Consider the following 18,453-nt stretch of genomic DNA (forward strand, 5'->3'; position numbering starts at 1 on the left):
CCGGCTGTCAGGGGCCCGCCCAGCCGCTCTCTCACTGCCCCTCCTCAACAGGACAGGGGGAGAAAATAGGATGAAAAAGTTCCTTCAGGAAACATCCACCGGCCGGACCCACAGGCAGCAGGGAAATACCTGCCCCGGACAGCGCTTTGCCCTTTCTTCAATAGGTTTTCCCAGGGGCGCCCCCGGCTTCGCTGAGCCGCTCAGCTTTGGCCTGCGGCAAGTCCAGTGCCTAGCTGGCTGGCACCAGCTGCGTCCAGCACAGGGCAGACCCTGGCCTCTTCTCACACAGGCTACCCCCGCAGGCCGCACCTGGAGCGCCGTGTCCAGTTCTGGTCCCCACAATTCAAAAAAGAGACGCAGACCGACTGGGGAAGGTCCCAAGGAGGGCCGCAAAGATGACCAAAGGGCTGGAGAACCTGCCCTAGGAGGAAAGGCTGAAGGAGTTGGGTCTCTTCTCCCTTGCAGAAGAGAAGGCTCGCGGGGGAGGGAACCTCATCGCAGTCTGCCAGTACTTAAAGGGCGGCTACAAAGAAGAGGACGGAGGCTTTCCCACAAAAGCACCCTTGTATGGCATGCCTGTAGCGTCGCATACAGTATTTTCTAAAGGTGTTGCAGCAGCAGCCGCCTACACTGGCTTTACGTACATTTGCGTACCGCTTCCAAAGAGCCAAGAGTCTGCTTCCTACAGGACGCAGGAGACTGCTAAGCCGTCCCAGCGTCACGCTTCAAATGACTGGCCAAATCACTATCTATCTATAGAACACTGTTAACAGACCGACACAGTCCACGTACTTACACTCCGGGGAGACGCCGTTTTAACTTGCGGAACTATTTCCCTCAGTAAGACGCACAAGACGGAGGTGAGATCCCCATGCTAAATCTTTATTGTGCAACTGCTGCTCACAGCTTTTATTACCTTCCACAGACACGCGGCACAAAACATTCAACATCAACAGTGCCTAGATCGACGGGCAACAGACGAAATCCATTCAGCGGCGATTTGTACACGTGCAGCAGCTCTTGCGGTGCAAAAATCTCAGCCAGGCGGCCAGCCCAACTGACGGCCACCCAGAATACGTAGATGTACGTGACAGACAGGCTGCCCACCCTCGGGCCCTTCATCCGCAACCATCCGGAATCCATCGGTCAGGCCCAGGTGAGCAGCACGCTGCTTGCCAACAATCATTAAATGCCCAAGAAGCTGGAGAAGGAAGTACAAAACCATAAATAAGTAAAATAAAAAGCCACACACAAGAAGGGGAGAGGGCAGGGAGGGGAGGAATGAGAGCAGAGAAGCACCCAGAGAAACCAGTTAGCCAACTCCTAGCAATTCAACCACTGCGCTTCAAATTACTGTCTGTCCGCCTGCAACCGGCATTTCCCAAGCAAAGCTACAAAGACCGATTACGCACACTGTAGGGGGGGGGGAAGAAAGAGGGCTACGCAATTGTTTTCAAGCTAGACAGTAACGGACTACAAAACAGCCACAGAAGCTAAGTTTGTCTCCGGGTTAAAGCCCCCCATTATCTCTTCAGGCAACATACGCAACTCGGGTGGAAAATAAGCTTCAGGCTGCCTTTTGCGTGGGTTTACAAAGTCTCTGAACTTGACTTTTATAGCCAAAAGCGAAGCATCCAGCACCTCTCGACCAGCTTTGCCCTTCCTCACCCCCGACCTGCCAAAAACCCCAAGCCCTCTTCTCCGTATTAGAAGAAGTACTACTCCTCCTCTTGCTCTAAACCGTGACAGTAGGCATCACCCTGCGCTCCAAAACAACACTGCATTTTGCACCAGGAGTACGTACCCAGGGATGAGCATTGCTTTATATCGCTACTTTCGGTCAAAAAGCTCAGCTCCATTACAAGCCAGAGAGAAAAGATTATAGCGCCAGAAAACCCAAACCAGCCTACCGTGCCCTATCAAGGGGAAAAGGGGGGATGGGAAAGAGTCTACTAAATTAGGAACTAACGACAGGTACAGTTTAGCGTACAGAAAGCTTCCACAGTACTTACACATTCACCAGGATCTTCTGCTTCGCATAACTTCATAATTGCCTCCTTAGGCATGGCTAGGAAAAGCGTCGGAGCTTGGGGTGAAAGATCACGGAACGCAAGGCGCTGGAGGAAGAGTAAACAGTTAAAACGTCATTGGCTTCAGAGAAAGGTAATAATAGCTTAAGCAAATCAATGTGCCCCACTGAACTCCTACAGAAGCAGACTACCGGATACCCCAAACGCAAGCCGAAACGTTGATTTTTCTTACGCGATATTAATGCTTTCTGTACAAAAAAATACAACGTCTTTACAGAGCCCCCTCCAGAAGTGGGATTCAGCATGCAAGGTGATGGGGGCAAGGAGGCGGGCCAGTACTTCAGACTAGCGACCTCCAGTACGTTTTAATTCGGGTCGATCGTTTCCTAAGGATGACGAGTTTCTGGATTTACTTTTTTGGTAAAGAAAAATAAGAAAAGCTGTAACAATCCAGTTTGGGGGCGCAGAACCAAAGCCTAGCACAGCAGAGCTGCGAAATCTCTACAGTGCTATTAGGAGGCACATCAAGACCTGCGTTTCTCCTACGCAGAACTAACTCATTACGGTCACCACTCAGACGTTCACCGTTTACATACATACGCCTGGAATCCCCGAGGAGACTGACTGCGTGCGCTTAATCTAAGGTTTCAAGACTGTCGTCCTACACGAGGTAGGACCACTCGCATCCCTCGGCAGCAAACTTTGCACGACTTGCAGTGCCAAAGGGATATCACGCGGCAAACGTCTGCGGCTGCCACCAAGTGCCTTACCGTCAGAGGCCCTCCTCTACGCACGCGCGCACGCGACACGGCGGGGCTGGGAACCGAGGCGAGCCGGCCAGCACCAGCAACCCAGTACGCGCCGCGGCAGCCGGGGGCGGGGGGGCCGCACCGAAGAAGCGCGATGTTATAGGGATCGCGCAGTAGAGAGCGCCACAACCCAGAGAGGCCCCGTCCCTCCACCGCCCGCCCGCAGCAAGGCCGCCACCCGCCCTGCCGCGCTCCCGGGCACCGCGCAACGGGTCCTCGGCTCAGGGTGCCTGCGAGCGCGGGGGGAGGGGGGGACGGGGGGAGGGAGGAGGAACCGCGCTCAGAGCAAAGCCGCGGCTACCTCCTCGTCCTCGTAGGCGACGTTGGCGGGGAAGCGCCTTGCCGATGATCTTCCCGAAAACACTGCGGGTGGCGGCGGCACCAGGCCGGGCGGCCCGCGCCCCAATAAGCTCGTCGGCCACGACAACGCCCCTTGTCGCCCCCGCGCTTCCTCCACTCGGCCAGGCCCTCCGCGGCGCCCATTGGGCCGCCAGATGGCCGCCGGCCGATCCCGCGTCTCGATTGGCTGTCTCGTCTGTCGTTTTCGCTTGTCCCCGGCCCCCCGGCGGGTCCGCCCTCGTCGACCTGGTGCTTAGCGGGGCTCAGGGAGTTTGCGTGCCCTGGGGGCGCGGAGGGATCCGACCTGGGGGCGGAGGGAGAAGACGTTGGGCCAGTCCGCGGAGGGATCCGTGCCGTGTAGTGCTGCGACCCTGTGGGCGGGCGACGAGGTCTCAGAAGAGGCTGTTGTAGCTACAAGTACTATTGACTGTTATTTATTACCGCGTCAACTCCACCCCAAACGTGCTTGTGGCTTTTTGGTGCTGCTCCCTCCAGTCAAAGGACTGCTTTTGCCAGGGCAGGGCAGGCCTTAACTTTTCAGAACACTCCCCAGAACCGACAGAAGTTGCTCTCAATTGTTCCCTGCAAGCCCCGCTTGGATTGCAGACGTTTCTAAGCTGCGCGCCTCCTGGGAGAAAATACAATACAAAGCGTGTCTTCAGCACTGGTGGCTCGAGGGCTGTGGGTGTGGGTGTGGGGCGCAGATCGAGATAGGATTTGCGCTAAGCTGGGTAGGAGGCTCGTAGAAAAACAGGCAGTGCCCCCAAAGCTGCCCAAGGGTGGTCTCTGGTGCCCTGTGTTATAGATTGTGGCCCAATAATTGACAGGAACCAGTCCAATTAATCAAATTAGTTTATTAAGCAAGCGGCAGCAAGCAAAACAGCGCTGGGCGGCCGGGGAGTCTTTGCTCCGCCAACGGCGCACACCCGCTTCCCGAAAGTAGCTGATTATATACTCTTCTGGTTCCCGTATATGTGTCAATCCTGGTATATTCTGTGTCTGAGCGACGTGTTGCTAGGGGGTCGGTCTTGTCCCGCCTCCTGGTGGTCGTGAGGCTGAAGGCTCCTCATCTTTATCAGTGTCCTTGGGGAGACTCTTTTCAGCTTATCGCACAACTTAGCTCTTCCCTTTGAAGTGTTAAAGCACACCAGATGCCTGTGATTTAGGCCTTGAGGTGTCAAAGTGCACCAGATAGCACACTGGATGCCTGCGATTTAAGTATGTGAAGAGTCGAAACATTGTAATTTTTCACCAGCCTTTAAGAAAGCCTGATTTGATTAACAAACATGATTCTATTTATTACAATCCCCCCCTTTTTTTTTTTATTTACCATTTTGTTCATCAAATCTTTGGAGTTCAGCGTGACTTAAAGCTAATGTTTCTTCTATTGCTGGTTCCTTATCTAATGACTCGTATTTAGCCCTGAGAAGCATTAAATGGGCAGCTTCCAGTCTGCCCTTTACAACTTCAATTACTTTGTTCAATATACAAGGGCCAAATGTTAATCCCAAAATTAATAGTATCATAGGTCCCGCGATGGTAGACAATAGCGTAGTCATCCATGGGGAATAATTGAACCAAGATTCATACCAACTTTGCTGTGCTTCTCTTTCTTTCTTTCTTTTTTCTAATCCTTCTCGTAGTTTTGTCATGGTGTCTCTAACTACTCCAGTGTGATCTGCATATACGCAGCATTCCTCATCCAGAGCAACACACAACCCCCCTTGCTGTGCAAACAATAAGACACCTACAAGATTTAGTAAAATTAAAATTAGAGTGTGGCGAGAAGGGTGGAAACCCGGCCGGGTAATAAGTTTAGTTTGAACACTCACTCCAATTACCCAGTCCTTTTCAGTGCTATCACTCCTCCCGGGGCATTTCATGCGATTCCCTTGGTTAACACTGAGGCAGTCCTCCCAGTGTCTTTGTACAGTCCCACTCTTTGGGTTCTGTTCTCCACAGCTTTTTACTCCTCTGCCTCACTCGTCGACTCGGTTGCTTCGAGCCACGAGGGGTATCATCTTCTCGGCAGCAGGGGTAGTCTTCAGGAGAATAAATGCAATTTTTAGTCGCTTGCTTCTGTGCATTTCAGGTGAATCGCACTGAACCCCTTTAAGTGTCTTGCGACAACACACTTTAATAATGTCAATTACAAATGGAGCAGGTTCGCGAGGGTGATAGCAATAGTACTCGGGTTTAATACCCCGTGCAAATATCTCCCGCCATTCACTAGATTGCTCCTGGATTTCACCATTAAATATTTTTATGTCTAGAGCCAATTTGGTGAGCTCACGCTCTTTGTCCCCACAAGGTTGGCAAACCCCTCGAGGGGGTATCCCGTAACGGCAATGGGTCCCCCTCCGTTCTCGACACCCTTTACAAATAAAACAAATAAAAAGGATAACAATTACAGCTCAGAATGTCACACTTGATTCTTATGTCCCCTGTATCACCGTAACCGTACCCCACCGATATGCTGTAGTCGCTCACTTGTACCACAGTTATATGTGTGTCCATTTACAACCTCCTGAAGGCAATCTTCAGATCTCCAGGCGGGCTTGTCACTTCCCAAGAATAGTCTTTTAATGGTCCTTTTACGCGGCTCGCATGAGTCCAGCCTCTCTCTGCTGTCCGGATGGCTGTTTCTGTGGTGAGTAAAACGAGATAGGGCCCTTCCCAACGGGGGGTTAATGGGGACTCTTTCCATGATTTGATTAGCACTTTGTCTCCTGGCTTTATGTTATGCATGGCTACATCCAAGGGGGGTCTCTGTACTACTAAGCCCTTATTCCGCAGCTTTACTCTCCTAGCCATGAGTTGAATTATATAAGGTCTAATTTGTGAATTTTCAAGTTGGGGGTGGTCCTGCGGAATTTCTAAATCGTATGGCATCCCATATAACATTTCAAAGGGGGAAATTCCTACATCAGTTCGGGGCTGTGTTCTTATATTCAATAGTGCTAAGGGGAGGCACTTTACCCATGACATCTTAGTTTCTAACATCAATTTTGTGAGCTGTTTCTTTATTTCCCCATTTACTCTTTCTACCTTTCCCGAGCTTTGTGGATGCCAGGGAGTATGATATTCCCATTTTGTCCCCAAAGAGGAGAGAGCTTCCCTTGCTATTTTTGAAACAAAATGGGAGCCCCTATCAGAGTGTATTACCTCAATGGATCCATACCTAGGGATTATATTTTCCAGCAAAGTCTTCACTACGGTTTGAGCGGTGGCTCTAGCTGTCGGGAATGCTTCCACAAAATGGGTTAGGTGGTCTATGATTATTTATATCGTCCCACCTTTGGAAGTTCAGTGAAGTCTAGCTGGATTTTAGCAAATGGTCTGTGAGCCAGTTCTCTTCCCCCCAGGGCTTCCCCCCCCCCCCCCCCCCCCCCCCCCGTAACTGATGTTTATTGACCCTTTTGCATGTCATACATTCGCTAACTATTCTCTTTGCTATATTGTATACACCAATGCACATATACTTTGTGGCAAACTGATCCACTAACGCCTGAGTTCCCCAATGGGTGTTCTCATGGAATTTTTGCATGATTTTCAAAGCCAGAGGTTTTGGGAGAACTTCCCGGCCATCCGGGAGTTTCCACTTTCCTTTTTCTGTCTCCCTGATTCCCATCTGAGTCAGCTTATCTTTTTCCTGCACTGTAAAGCTCAGGATTGAGTGAATTTTTCCGTGTAGATGGCAATGGCTATACTTGGGGTTGTCACATTCATCATAAATTAGACATCTGCAAGGGACTGCATCGATTCCAAAATCCTTCCAACACTCATAACATGGGAATTCGTCTGATTCCTTTCCACAAGTTATACAGTCCTCCCGAGTTCTTTTAGTCTGGATCACCATTAATGCCGCTCTTTTTGCTTCTTGATCAGCAAGATTGTTTCCTCTGACTAATGGGCTTAATCCTTTTTGGTGTCCTTTTAAATGTACTACGGCTATTCCCGCTGGTCCTCGTAATGCTTGTAAGACCTGGATTATTAATTCCTGGTGTATTAATCCTTTTCCTTGAGAATTTATTAAACCCCTTTCTTCCCAAATTTTTCCAAAAGTATGCACTACGCCAAAGGCATATTTTGAATCCGTATATATGGTTCCAATTTTACCTTTTAAAAGTTGCAAGGCTCTTAATACAGCATATAGTTCACAAGCCTGTGCAGACCAACTAGGGCTCAGAGGTCCTGATTCTATTACACTAAATGTTTTTCCATCAACGATTGCAAAGCCTGATTTTCTCTTTCCTTCAACTACCCGGGATGATCCATCTACAAATAGCTTTTCTCCTTCTCCAAGTTCTTTCTCATCTAAATCTGGTCTGATTTTTGTTTGCTCCTCAATGTTGTAAAGACAATCATGATTTATTTTGTCACTCGGCTCCCCATACAAAAACTGTGCTGGATTCTGCACGCTTGTTACCTCGAGTTCCAGTTTGGGAGAGGAGATTAGGATGCCTTCATATTTTAGGAGCCGGGCGTCTGTTATCCATTTGTCAGCTTTTTGTTGCAAAATTCCCCTGATGTTGTGAGGTGATAATACCCTCAATTCTCCTCCAAAGGTAATTTTATGGGCTTCCTCTACCAAAAGGGCTGCGGCTACTACCGCTTGAAGGCAGGTAGGCCAACCCCTACTTACGGGGTCCAGGAGTTTAGATAAGTATCCCACAGGTTTCTTTCTTCCTGCCCATTCTTGTGCTAATACCCCAAATGCGGTCCCTTCATCAACATTGATAAATAGATAAAATGGTTTCTTTACATCTGGCAGGCTCAAAACTGGGGCATTTACTAAATCAGTTTTTAGTGTTTCTAATTGTTTATCATCATCCTCCAACCATTTCAATAATCCATCCTTAGTTAATTTGGTATAGAGGAACTTCACCTTTTTGCTATAGTTCTCAATCCATTGCCTGCAATAGCCAAAGAGACCTAATAATTGCCTAACCTGTCTTTTAGTTCTAGGAGCCGGTAATGACAATATGCCATTCACCCTTTCGGGGTCTAATTTCTTAGTTCCCTTGCTTAGTCTGTGTCCCAGATATTTTACTTCTTTCTCAATAAATTGTAGTTTTGATTTTGATACCTTCAATCCTTGTAAACTCAAAAAATTTAGTAACTTAATACTTTCCTGCCTCACTTTTTCTTCGCTATCACCAGCTAGGAGCAAATCATCCACATATTGGACCAGTGTGACTCCTTCACTTAACTCATACCCCTTCAGGATTTGTTCTAAGGCTTGTCCGAACAAGTTCGGAGATTCGGTAAACCCTTGGGGCAATACCGTCCGCCGTAATTGTTGTTTCCGATGGTTATCTGGGTCTTCCCATTCAAAAGCAAAGTAATCTCGGCAATCTTCTTTGAGAGGGCATGCCCAGAATGCATCCTTCAGATCTATTACACTATACCATTGATTATCGGGCCCTATTTGACTCAGGAGGGCGTGTGGATTCGCCACCACCGGGAATCTAGCTATTGTTCTCTGGTTAATTTCTCATGTTAGTACTAACCTATATTTTCCATCCGGCTTTTTTTACAGGCAGGATGGGAGTATTAAAAGGAGACATACAGGGTTCTAGCAACCCCTTTTCAAGTAATCTTTGGATCCCAGGTTTCAAACCTAGCCTCCCTTCTCTAGGAAGGGGGTATTGTTTTATCCTGACTGGTATTTCTGGGTTCCTTATTGTTACTGAAAAGGGTTCAATATCTAACTTACCTACTGTTTCCGGGGTGTACCAGACTTCAGGATTTATTTTCTCTTCATCTCTTACTCGTAAGGGACACAGTTTAATTTTTTTAGTGTTTCATTTTTTACTTCTAAGCCAATTCCTAATTCAATCATCAAATCTCGGCCCAATAAATTATAGTCTGCTTCAGGCATGAGTAGCAGGGACCCCACCCCTACCTTAGAATGGGTTTCAAAAAACACATCCTTTATTACGGGTATTCCAAAAGGTTCTCCTTTTGCTCCAATAACCTGTATAGTCGCCGAGGATATTTTACATCCTTGGGGCAATTTTTGAACGGTAGATCTTTCTGCTCCCGAGTCCACTAGGAACTCAATTTCTTGTTGCTGGGGACCCACTTCTAGTTTTATCAAGGGCTCTGTTGTTTTTTTGGTTTTTTTTTGTTTTTTTTTTTTTGTTTTTTTTTTTGTTTTTTTTCTCAGGTTCCCAGCAAATAGAGCCCCTGACACCCCTAGTCTTTGAACATTTTCTCATCCATCATTCTCTTTCTGCAGTCCTTTTTAACATGCCCTTTTCCTCCACAATAAAAACAAACCACAGTTCCCCATTCTCTCCCTCTTAAAGGTTTTCGGGTGTCCTGTCTTATCTGGCGAGCTTCAAACCCTTTTCCAGGGGTTGACGTCCTTTGCCCTTCTCTGACTGCAGCTACCAACATTCTGGCTTGTTTCTTATGTATTTCCTCCTCCCTGCGGACATACACTTTCTGGGCTTCCCTTAACAATTCATCCAAACCCCTATCCTGCCAATCCTCCACTTTCTCCAGCTTCTTTCTAATGTCCGTCCATGATTTAGCTACAAATTGGGTTTTTTCCTACCCCCCTGTTTCTTCTCTCTCAAGTGATATAGATTTACTCTCGTCTCTGACCTTATCCACAAGTGTGCATATTCACTCTCCTCCAGGCTAAAGGGTTCCTTAGAATTAACATAAATATGTAAAGCCTGGCATATCCAATCTTCAAAGGACCCAAAAACGGGCCAATACAGGTGGTCACTTCTAATTTGTTTCCCGCCCCAAACTTCCATACAATAATGTATCATTTTTGCTTTATCCTTACCCTGCCTAGAAGGGTAATCATCCCAATATTTAATCATTAATCCTAACGGACTGTCTGGCGGTATCTGGGGTAACCTAACCTTAGGCACCGACGCACCCATGGGATCAGAAGGCTTGCTTTTCTTCTGTCCCATCTTCCGGAGTGCCTTCACACACACACACAGTCTTTTCCCCCTGTTCGTGGCCCAGTCCCTCGCGGGAGATGGGAACCGCACTACTAAAGGGTCCCCACTTGCTTCGTCCTCAAGTGGACGTCTCACACAGGCACACTCCAGGATACCCAACCCCAACCGAATGGATCACCGGCCTATACTTACTCACTCCTGAGTCTTCGTTCGGGTCTTCGTGCACAAAGTTTATGGGGTTGCCGGCTTTTATTTGCTTGCTGCCGAATTTCGAGTTCGTCGGTAGAGGTTTTGGGTGTAAAAACCCCCAACAGGGGCCGCTTACTCAGCAGGGCGCCCCCCCTGTGAGGTTTACAGCCAAATTGCCTCTATCCGAGTCACGGCACCAAATTTGTTATAGATTGCGGCCCAATAATTGACAGGAACCAGTCCAATTAATCAAATTAGTTTATTAAGCAAGCGGCAGCAAGCAAAACAGCGCTGGGCGGCCGGGGAGTCTTTGCTCCGCCAACGGCGCACACCCGCTTCCCGAAAGTAGCTGATTATATACTCTTCTGGTTCCCGTATATGTGTCAATCCTGGTATATTCTGTGTCTGAGCGACGTGTTGCTAGGGGGTCGGTCTTGTCCCGCCTCCTGGTGGTCGTGAGGCTGAAGGCTCCTCATCTTTATCAGTGTCCTTGGGGAGACTCTTTTCAGCTTATCGCACAACTTAGCTCTTCCCTTTGAAGTGTTAAAGCACACCAGATGCCTGTGATTTAGGCCTTGAGGTGTCAAAGCGCCCCAGACAGCACACCGGATGCCTGTGATTTAGGCCTTGAGGTGTCAAAGTGCACCAGACAGCACACTGGATGCCTGTGATTTAGGCCTTGAGGTGTCAAAGCGCCCCAGACAGCACACCGGATGCCTGTGATTTAGGCCTTGAGGTGTCAAAGCGCCCCAGACAGCACACCGGATGCCTGCGATTTAAGTATGTGAAGAGTCGAAACATTGTAATTTTTCACCAGCCTTTAAGAAAGCCTGATTTGATTAACAAACATGATTCTATTTATTACACCCTGCACCTCCGGGGATAGTGAGCAATTTGATTGGTCTACACAACTGTATTGTAACATGTATAAACCCTGCTTTCCTCTGTAGCGGGCTAAGGATATCCTTAGCCGCCTTTGCGGCAAGGGCACGTTGTCGGCTCACGTTCAACTTGATGTCCACCAGGAGCCCCCCACGTCAGCAAAGCTGCTCTCCAGCCAGTCGGCCTCCAGCATCTACTGGTGCATGGGGTTGTTCCTCCCCAGTGCAGGACTTGCGTATGTTCAGGTTCCTCAGGTGGTCTCGAACCGGATCCTTTCCTACGATGGGAGGGACTTTGTTCCCCCAGTCCCTGCCTTGAGGTTCAGGGACTTGAGAGATGCGGGAACAGTGATTGCCGGCGACAACGGAGGAGAAAAATCCTTGAGTGCCTCGGCCTTCTCCATGTCGGTTGGCGCTAGCTCTCCTGTCTTACCTATCGGAGGGGGGTGGGGGTGGTGTGCGTTTTCTTTAGTCTTCCTTTTCTGACCAACGCACCTGTAGAAGCCCTTCTTATGATTCTTCTTCACATCCCTTGCCAAATTCAGCTCCAGCTGTGCCTTAGCTTTCCCGACCCCATCCCTATATTCTTCCCAGGATGCGTGTCTCTGCTTCCACCGCCTACGCATTTCCTCCTTGCGCTTCAGCTCGACCAGAAGGTCCTTACTCAGCCATGCTGGGCTCCTGCCTTCCTTGCCTGATTTCATAGAATCGTCTAGGTCGGAAGGGACCTTTAAGATCATCGAGTCCAACCATTAACCTAACGCTGCCAAAACCACCACCAAACCATGTCCCTAAGCGCCGCGTCTACCCGTCTTTTAAATACCTCCAGGGATGGTGATTCAACCACTTCCCTGGGCAGCCTGGTCCAACGTTCGATAACCCTTTCCGTGAAGAAATTTTTCCTAATATCTGTCCTAAACCTCCCCTGGCGCAACTCGAGGCCGTTTCCTCTCATCCTATCGCCTGTTACTTGGGAGAAGAGACCAACCCCCGCCTCGCTACAACCTCCTTTCCGGTAGTTGTAGAGAGCGATAAGGTCTCCCCTCAGCCTCCTTTACTCCAGGCTAAGCCACCCCAGTTCCCTCAGCCGCTCCTCATAAGCCTTGTGCTCCAGACCCCTCACCAGCTCCGTTGCCCTTCTCCGGACACGCTCCAGCACCTCCGTGTCTTTCTTGTAGTGAGAGGCCCAAAACTGAACACAGTATTCGAGGTGCGGCCTCAGCGGTGCTGAGTACAGGGGGACAGTCGCTTCCCCAGTCCTGCTCGCCACGCTATTCCTGATACAGGCCAGGATGCTGTTGGCCGCCTTGGCCACCTGGGCACACTGCTGGCTCACATTCAGACGGCTGTCTACCAATACCCCCAGGCTCTTTTCTGCCGGGCAGCTTTCCAGCCACTCTTCCCCAAGCCTGTAGCGTTGCACGGGGTTGTTGTGACCCAAGTGCAGGACCCGGCACTTGGCCTTGTTGAACCTCATACCATCGGCCTCGGCCCATCGATCCAGCCTGTCCAGATCCCTCTGTAGAGCCATCCTACCCTCAAGCAGATCGACGCTCCCGCCCAACTTGGTGTCGGCTGCAAACTTACTGAGTGAGGGTGCACTCGATCCCCTCGTCCAGGTCGTTGAGAAAGATATTAAACAGAACCGGCCCCGGTACTGAGCCCTGGGGAACACCACTTGTGACCGGCCGCCAACTGGATTTAACTCCATTCACCACAACTCTCTGGGCCCGGCCCTCCAGCCAGTTCTTTACCCAGCAAAGAGTACGCCCGTCCAAGCCACGAGCAGCCAGTTTCTCCAGGAGAACGCTGTGGGAAACGGTGTCAAAGGCTTTACTAAAGTCTAGGTAGACGAATTTCTATTTTCCCATTTCTTACGCGTGGGAATCGAGAGCTCTTGTGCTCGAAGAAAAAACGTCCTGAAAGAGCTGCCAGCTCCCTTCTGCTCCTTCTGCACAGGGGCTTCCAACTCCTCCTGTTTGTTACCTGTGCTGCGCGCAGTGGTATAGAGGCACTTCAGTTGGGCTGCCGACCGTGTCGCCTTTCTGGAGGATCAAGCCCCAAGTCCTTTGCGGCATTTCTCAGGGGTTCCCCTGTTGGTTCCTAACGCATCAGCAGCCCCTGGCTCTTCTCTGTTGCTCAGAACTCCATCCCCTTCCCCCGCTGAGCCTAGTTTAAAGCCCTCCTTGTAAGTCCGGCCAGCTTGTTGGCAAAGACCCTCTTGCCCCGCTTGGTCAGGCGAATCCCATCAGCTCCCAACAGACCCGTCTTCTCAAAGGTACACCCGTGATCACAGAAGCCAAAACCTCGCGTATGGCACCAGCTACGCAGCCAGGCATTCACCTGTTCAATTCGTCTCCTCCTTGCTGGACCCCTCCCTCTGACTGGGAGGAGAGAGGAGACCACCACCTGTGCTCCTGATCCTTTTAACATTGCTCCGAGGGACATAAAGTCTCTTTGGAGGGTTCTAAGTTGCCTCGTCAGACCCTACGCGGAATAGTAGGAGCGCATGATAACCTGCAGGGATCACCAGGCTCGGCAGCCTCTCGGCGACGCCACGGATGCGAGCCCCTGGTAGGCAGCAGACTTCTCGAGAGAAATCGCCTGGACGGCAAACGGGTGCGTCGGTGCCTCTCAGTAGGGGATCTCCAATTGCTAACACCTTACGTGCTTTTCTGGTGGCACTGGTTCTGATGCGGGCGGGAGGTTGGGTCAGCTTTGCGTGGTTGGCTTGGCCAAGTTAACCAAGCTCACACCCACCTCCTTATAGCTGTTCCTGGGTTTCCAACACGCGCACACAAAGAGCATCCAACAGGCTCCGCACATTTTCATCCCTTCGCACGCAGGAGTTCCGGTGCCTTGTCTCTTTCATTACCAAGTGAGAACAAAGGGAGACTAGAGCCCTCTGCTCACAAGAGCCTCTTATTGCTCAGAAAGAAGGCTTTTTCTCTTGAAATTTCCCCCCCTCGAAGCAACTGGATCCCCAGCGATTTCCTGACTTTCCTGTCTCCAAAACCCCAGTCACTATCGTTCCTTAAAGCACCAACCCCCTTCAACACTTCTACATGGAGGAATCTGCCCTTTAGGCTTTGTGATGGATTGACCTCGGCCGGCTGTCAGGGGCCCGCCCAGCCGCTCTCTCACTGCCCCTCCTCAACAGGACAGGGGGAGAAAATAGGATGAAAAAGTTCCTTCAGGAAACATCCACCGGCCGGACCCACAGGCAGCAGGGAAATACCTGCCCCGGACAGCGCTTTGCCCTTTCTTCAATAGGTTTTCCCAGGGGCGCCCCCGGCTTCGCTGAGCCGCTCAGCTTTGGCCTGCGGCAAGTCCAGTGCCTAGCTGGCTGGCACCAGCTGCGTCCAGCACAGGGCAGACCCTGGCCTCTTCTCACACAGGCTACCCCCGCAGGCCGCACCTGGAGCGCCGTGTCCAGTTCTGGTCCCCACAATTCAAAAAAGAGACGCAGACCGACTGGGGAAGGTCCCAAGGAGGGCCGCAAAGATGACCAAAGGGCTGGAGAACCTGCCCTAGGAGGAAAGGCTGAAGGAGTTGGGTCTCTTCTCCCTTGCAGAAGAGAAGGCTCGCGGGGGAGGGAACCTCATCGCAGTCTGCCAGTACTTAAAGGGCGGCTACAAAGAAGAGGACGGAGGCTTTCCCACAAAAGCACCCTTGTATGGCATGCCTGTAGCGTCGCATACAGTATTTTCTAAAGGTGTTGCAGCAGCAGCCGCCTACACTGGCTTTACGTACATTTGCGTACCGCTTCCAAAGAGCCAAGAGTCTGCTTCCTACAGGATGCAGGAGACTGCTAAGCCGTCCCAGCGTCACGCTTCAAATGACTGGCCAAATCACTATCTATCTATAGAACACTGTTAACAGACCGACACAGTCCACGTACTTACACTCCGGGGAGACGCCGTTTTAACTTGCGGAACTATTTCCCTCAGTAAGACGCACAAGACGGAGGTGAGATCCCCATGCTAAATCTTTATTGTGCAACTGCTGCTCACAGCTTTTATTACCTTCCACAGACACGCGGCACAAAACATTCAACATCAACAGTGCCTAGATCGACGGGCAACAGACGAAATCCATTCAGCGGCGATTTGTACACGTGCAGCAGCTCTTGCGGTGCAAAAATCTCAGCCAGGCGGCCAGCCCAACTGACGGCCACCCAGAATACGTAGATGTACGTGACAGACAGGCTGCCCACCCTCGGGCCCTTCATCCGCAACCATCCGGAATCCATCGGTCAGGCCCAGGTGAGCAGCACGCTGCTTGCCAACAATCATTAAATGCCCAAGAAGCTGGAGAAGGAAGTACAAAACCATAAATAAGTAAAATAAAAAGCCACACACAAGAAGGGGAGAGGGCAGGGAGGGGAGGAATGAGAGCAGAGAAGCACCCAGAGAAACCAGTTAGCCAACTCCTAGCAATTCAACCACTGCGCTTCAAATTACTGTCTGTCCGCCTGCAACCGGCATTTCCCAAGCAAAGCTACAAAGACCGATTACGCACACTGTAGGGGGGGGGAAGAAAGAGGGCTACGCAATTGTTTTCAAGCTAGACAGTAACGGACTACAAAACAGCCACAGAAGCTAAGTTTGTCTCCGGGTTAAAGCCCCCCATTATCTCTTCAGGCAACATACGCAACTCGGGTGGAAAATAAGCTTCAGGCTGCCTTTTGCGTGGGTTTACAAAGTCTCTGAACTTGACTTTTATAGCCAAAAGCGAAGCATCCAGCACCTCTCGACCAGCTTTGCCCTTCCTCACCCCCGACCTGCCAAAAACCCCAAGCCCTCTTCTCCGTATTAGAAGAAGTACTACTCCTCCTCTTGCTCTAAACCGTGACAGTAGGCATCACCCTGCGCTCCAAAACAACACTGCATTTTGCACCAGGAGTACGTACCCAGGGATGAGCATTGCTTTATATCGCTACTTTCGGTCAAAAAGCTCAGCTCCATTACAAGCCAGAGAGAAAAGATTATAGCGCCAGAAAACCCAAACCAGCCTACCGTGCCCTATCAAGAGGAAAAGGGGGGATGGGAAAGAGTCTACTAAATTAGGAACTAACGACAGGTACAGTTTAGCGTACAGAAAGCTTCCACAGTACTTACACATTCACCAGGATCTTCTGCTTCGCATAACCTCATAATTGCCTCCTTAGGCATGGCTAGGAAAAGCATCGGAGCTTGGGGTGAAAGATCACGGAACGCAAGGCGCTGGAGGAAGAGTAAACAGTTAAAACGTCATTGGCTTCAGAGAAAGGTAATAATAGCTTAAGCAAATCAATATGCCCCACTGAACTCCTACAGAAGCAGACTACCGGATACCCCAAACGCAAGCCGAAACGTTGATTTTTCTTACGCGATATTAATGCTTTCTGTACAAAAAAATACAACGTCTTTACAGAGCCCCCTCCAGAAGTGGGATTCAGCATGCAAGGTGATGGGGGCAAGGAGGCGGGCCAGTACTTCAGACTAGCGACCTCCAGTACGTTTTAATTCGGGTCGATCGTTTCCTAAGGATGACGAGTTTCTGGATTTACTTTTTTGGTAAAGAAAAATAAGAAAAGCTGTAACAATCCAGTTTGGGGGCGCAGAACCAAAGCCTAGCACAGCAGAGCTGCGAAATCTCTACAGTGCTATTAGGAGGCACATCAAGACCTGCGTTTCTCCTACGCAGAACTAACTCATTACGGTCACCACTCAGACGTTCACCGTTTACATACATACGCCTGGAATCCCCGAGGAGACTGACTGCGTGCGCTTAATCTAAGGTTTCAAGACTGTCGTCCTACACGAGGTAGGACCACTCGCATCCCTCGGCAGCAAACTTTGCACGACTTGCAGTGCCAAAGGGATATCACGCGGCAAACGTCTGCGGCTGCCACCAAGTGCCTTACCGTCAGAGGCCCTCCTCTACGCACGCGCGCACGCGACACGGCGGGGCTGGGAACCGAGGCGAGCCGGCCAGCACCAGCAACCCAGTACGCGCCGCGGCAGCCGGGGGCGGGGGGGCCGCACCGAAGAAGCGCGATGTTATAGGGATCGCGCAGTAGAGAGCGCCACAACCCAGAGAGGCCCCGTCCCTCCACCGCCCGCCCGCCCGCCCGCAGCAAGGCCGCCACCCGCCCTGCCGCGCTCCCGGGCACCGCGCAACGGGTCCTCGGCTCAGGGTGCCTGCGAGCGCGGGGGGAGGGGGGGACGGGGGGAGGGAGGAGGAACCGCGCTCAGAGCAAAGCCGCGGCTACCTCCTCGTCCTCGTAGGCGACGTTGGCGGGGAAGCGCCTTGCCGATGATCTTCCCGAAAACACTGCGGGTGGCGGCGGCACCAGGCCGGGCGGCCCGCGCCCCAATAAGCTCGTCGGCCACGACAACGCCCCTTGTCGCCCCCGCGCTTCCTCCACTCGGCCAGGCCCTCCGCGGCGCCCATTGGGCCGCCAGATGGCCGCCGGCCGATCCCGCGTCTCGATTGGCTGTCTCGTCTGTCGTTTTCGCTTGTCCCCGGCCCCCCGGCGGGTCCGCCCTCGTCGACCTGGTGCTTAGCGGGGCTCAGGGAGTTTGCGTGCCCTGGGGGCGCGGAGGGATCCGACCTGGGGGCGGAGGGAGAAGACGTTGGGCCAGTCCGCGGAGGGATCCGTGCCGTGTAGTGCTGCGACCCTGTGGGCGGGCGACGAGGTCTCAGAAGAGGCTGTTGTAGCTACAAGTACTATTGACTGTTATTTATTACCGCGTCAACTCCACCCCAAACGTGCTTGTGGCTTTTTGGTGCTGCTCCCTCCAGTCAAAGGACTGCTTTTGCCAGGGCAGGGCAGGCCTTAACTTTTCAGAACACTCCCCAGAACCGACAGAAGTTGCTCTCAATTGTTCCCTGCAAGCCCCGCTTGGATTGCAGACGTTTCTAAGCTGCGCGCCTCCTGGGAGAAAATACAATACAAAGCGTGTCTTCAGCACTGGTGGCTCGAGGGCTGTGGGTGTGGGTGTGGGGCGCAGATCGAGATAGGATTTGCGCTAAGCTGGGTAGGAGGCTCGTAGAAAAACAGGCAGTGCCCCCAAAGCTGCCCAAGGGTGGTCTCTGGTGCCCTGTGTTATAGATTGTGGCCCAATAATTGACAGGAACCAGTCCAATTAATCAAATTAGTTTATTAAGCAAGCGGCAGCAAGCAAAACAGCGCTGGGCGGCCGGGGAGTCTTTGCTCCGCCAACGGCGCACACCCGCTTCCCGAAAGTAGCTGATTATATACTCTTCTGGTTCCCGTATATGTGTCAAT

The 18,453-nt window shown here is 51.2% G+C and overlaps 2 protein-coding genes across 2 annotated transcripts; both read right to left on the reverse strand.

Moving 5' to 3' along the window:
- Positions 1 to 861: 861 nt before the first annotated feature.
- LOC141735633 (adenosine 5'-monophosphoramidase HINT1-like) lies at positions 862 to 4,741 on the reverse strand. Its single transcript, XM_074568683.1, is given in 5 exon segments — positions 862 to 1,201; positions 2,013 to 2,117; positions 3,141 to 3,170; positions 3,172 to 3,271; positions 4,674 to 4,741. Coding segments are annotated over 5 exon segments (468 nt in total). The 3' UTR covers positions 862 to 1,036.
- Positions 4,742 to 15,147: 10,406 nt separating this feature from the next.
- On the reverse strand, positions 15,148 to 17,560 carry LOC141735634 (adenosine 5'-monophosphoramidase HINT1-like; the record flags this gene model as incomplete). Its single annotated transcript, XM_074568684.1, is given in 4 exon segments — positions 15,148 to 15,487; positions 16,298 to 16,402; positions 17,434 to 17,463; positions 17,465 to 17,560. Coding segments are annotated over 4 exon segments (396 nt in total), but the record flags the coding sequence as incomplete, so codon positions are not given.
- Positions 17,561 to 18,453: the final 893 nt, after the last annotated feature.

The sequence above is a fragment of the Larus michahellis genome, chromosome W (genome assembly GCF_964199755.1).
Source record: "Larus michahellis chromosome W, bLarMic1.1, whole genome shotgun sequence".
Taxonomy (NCBI): domain Eukaryota; kingdom Metazoa; phylum Chordata; class Aves; order Charadriiformes; family Laridae; genus Larus; species Larus michahellis.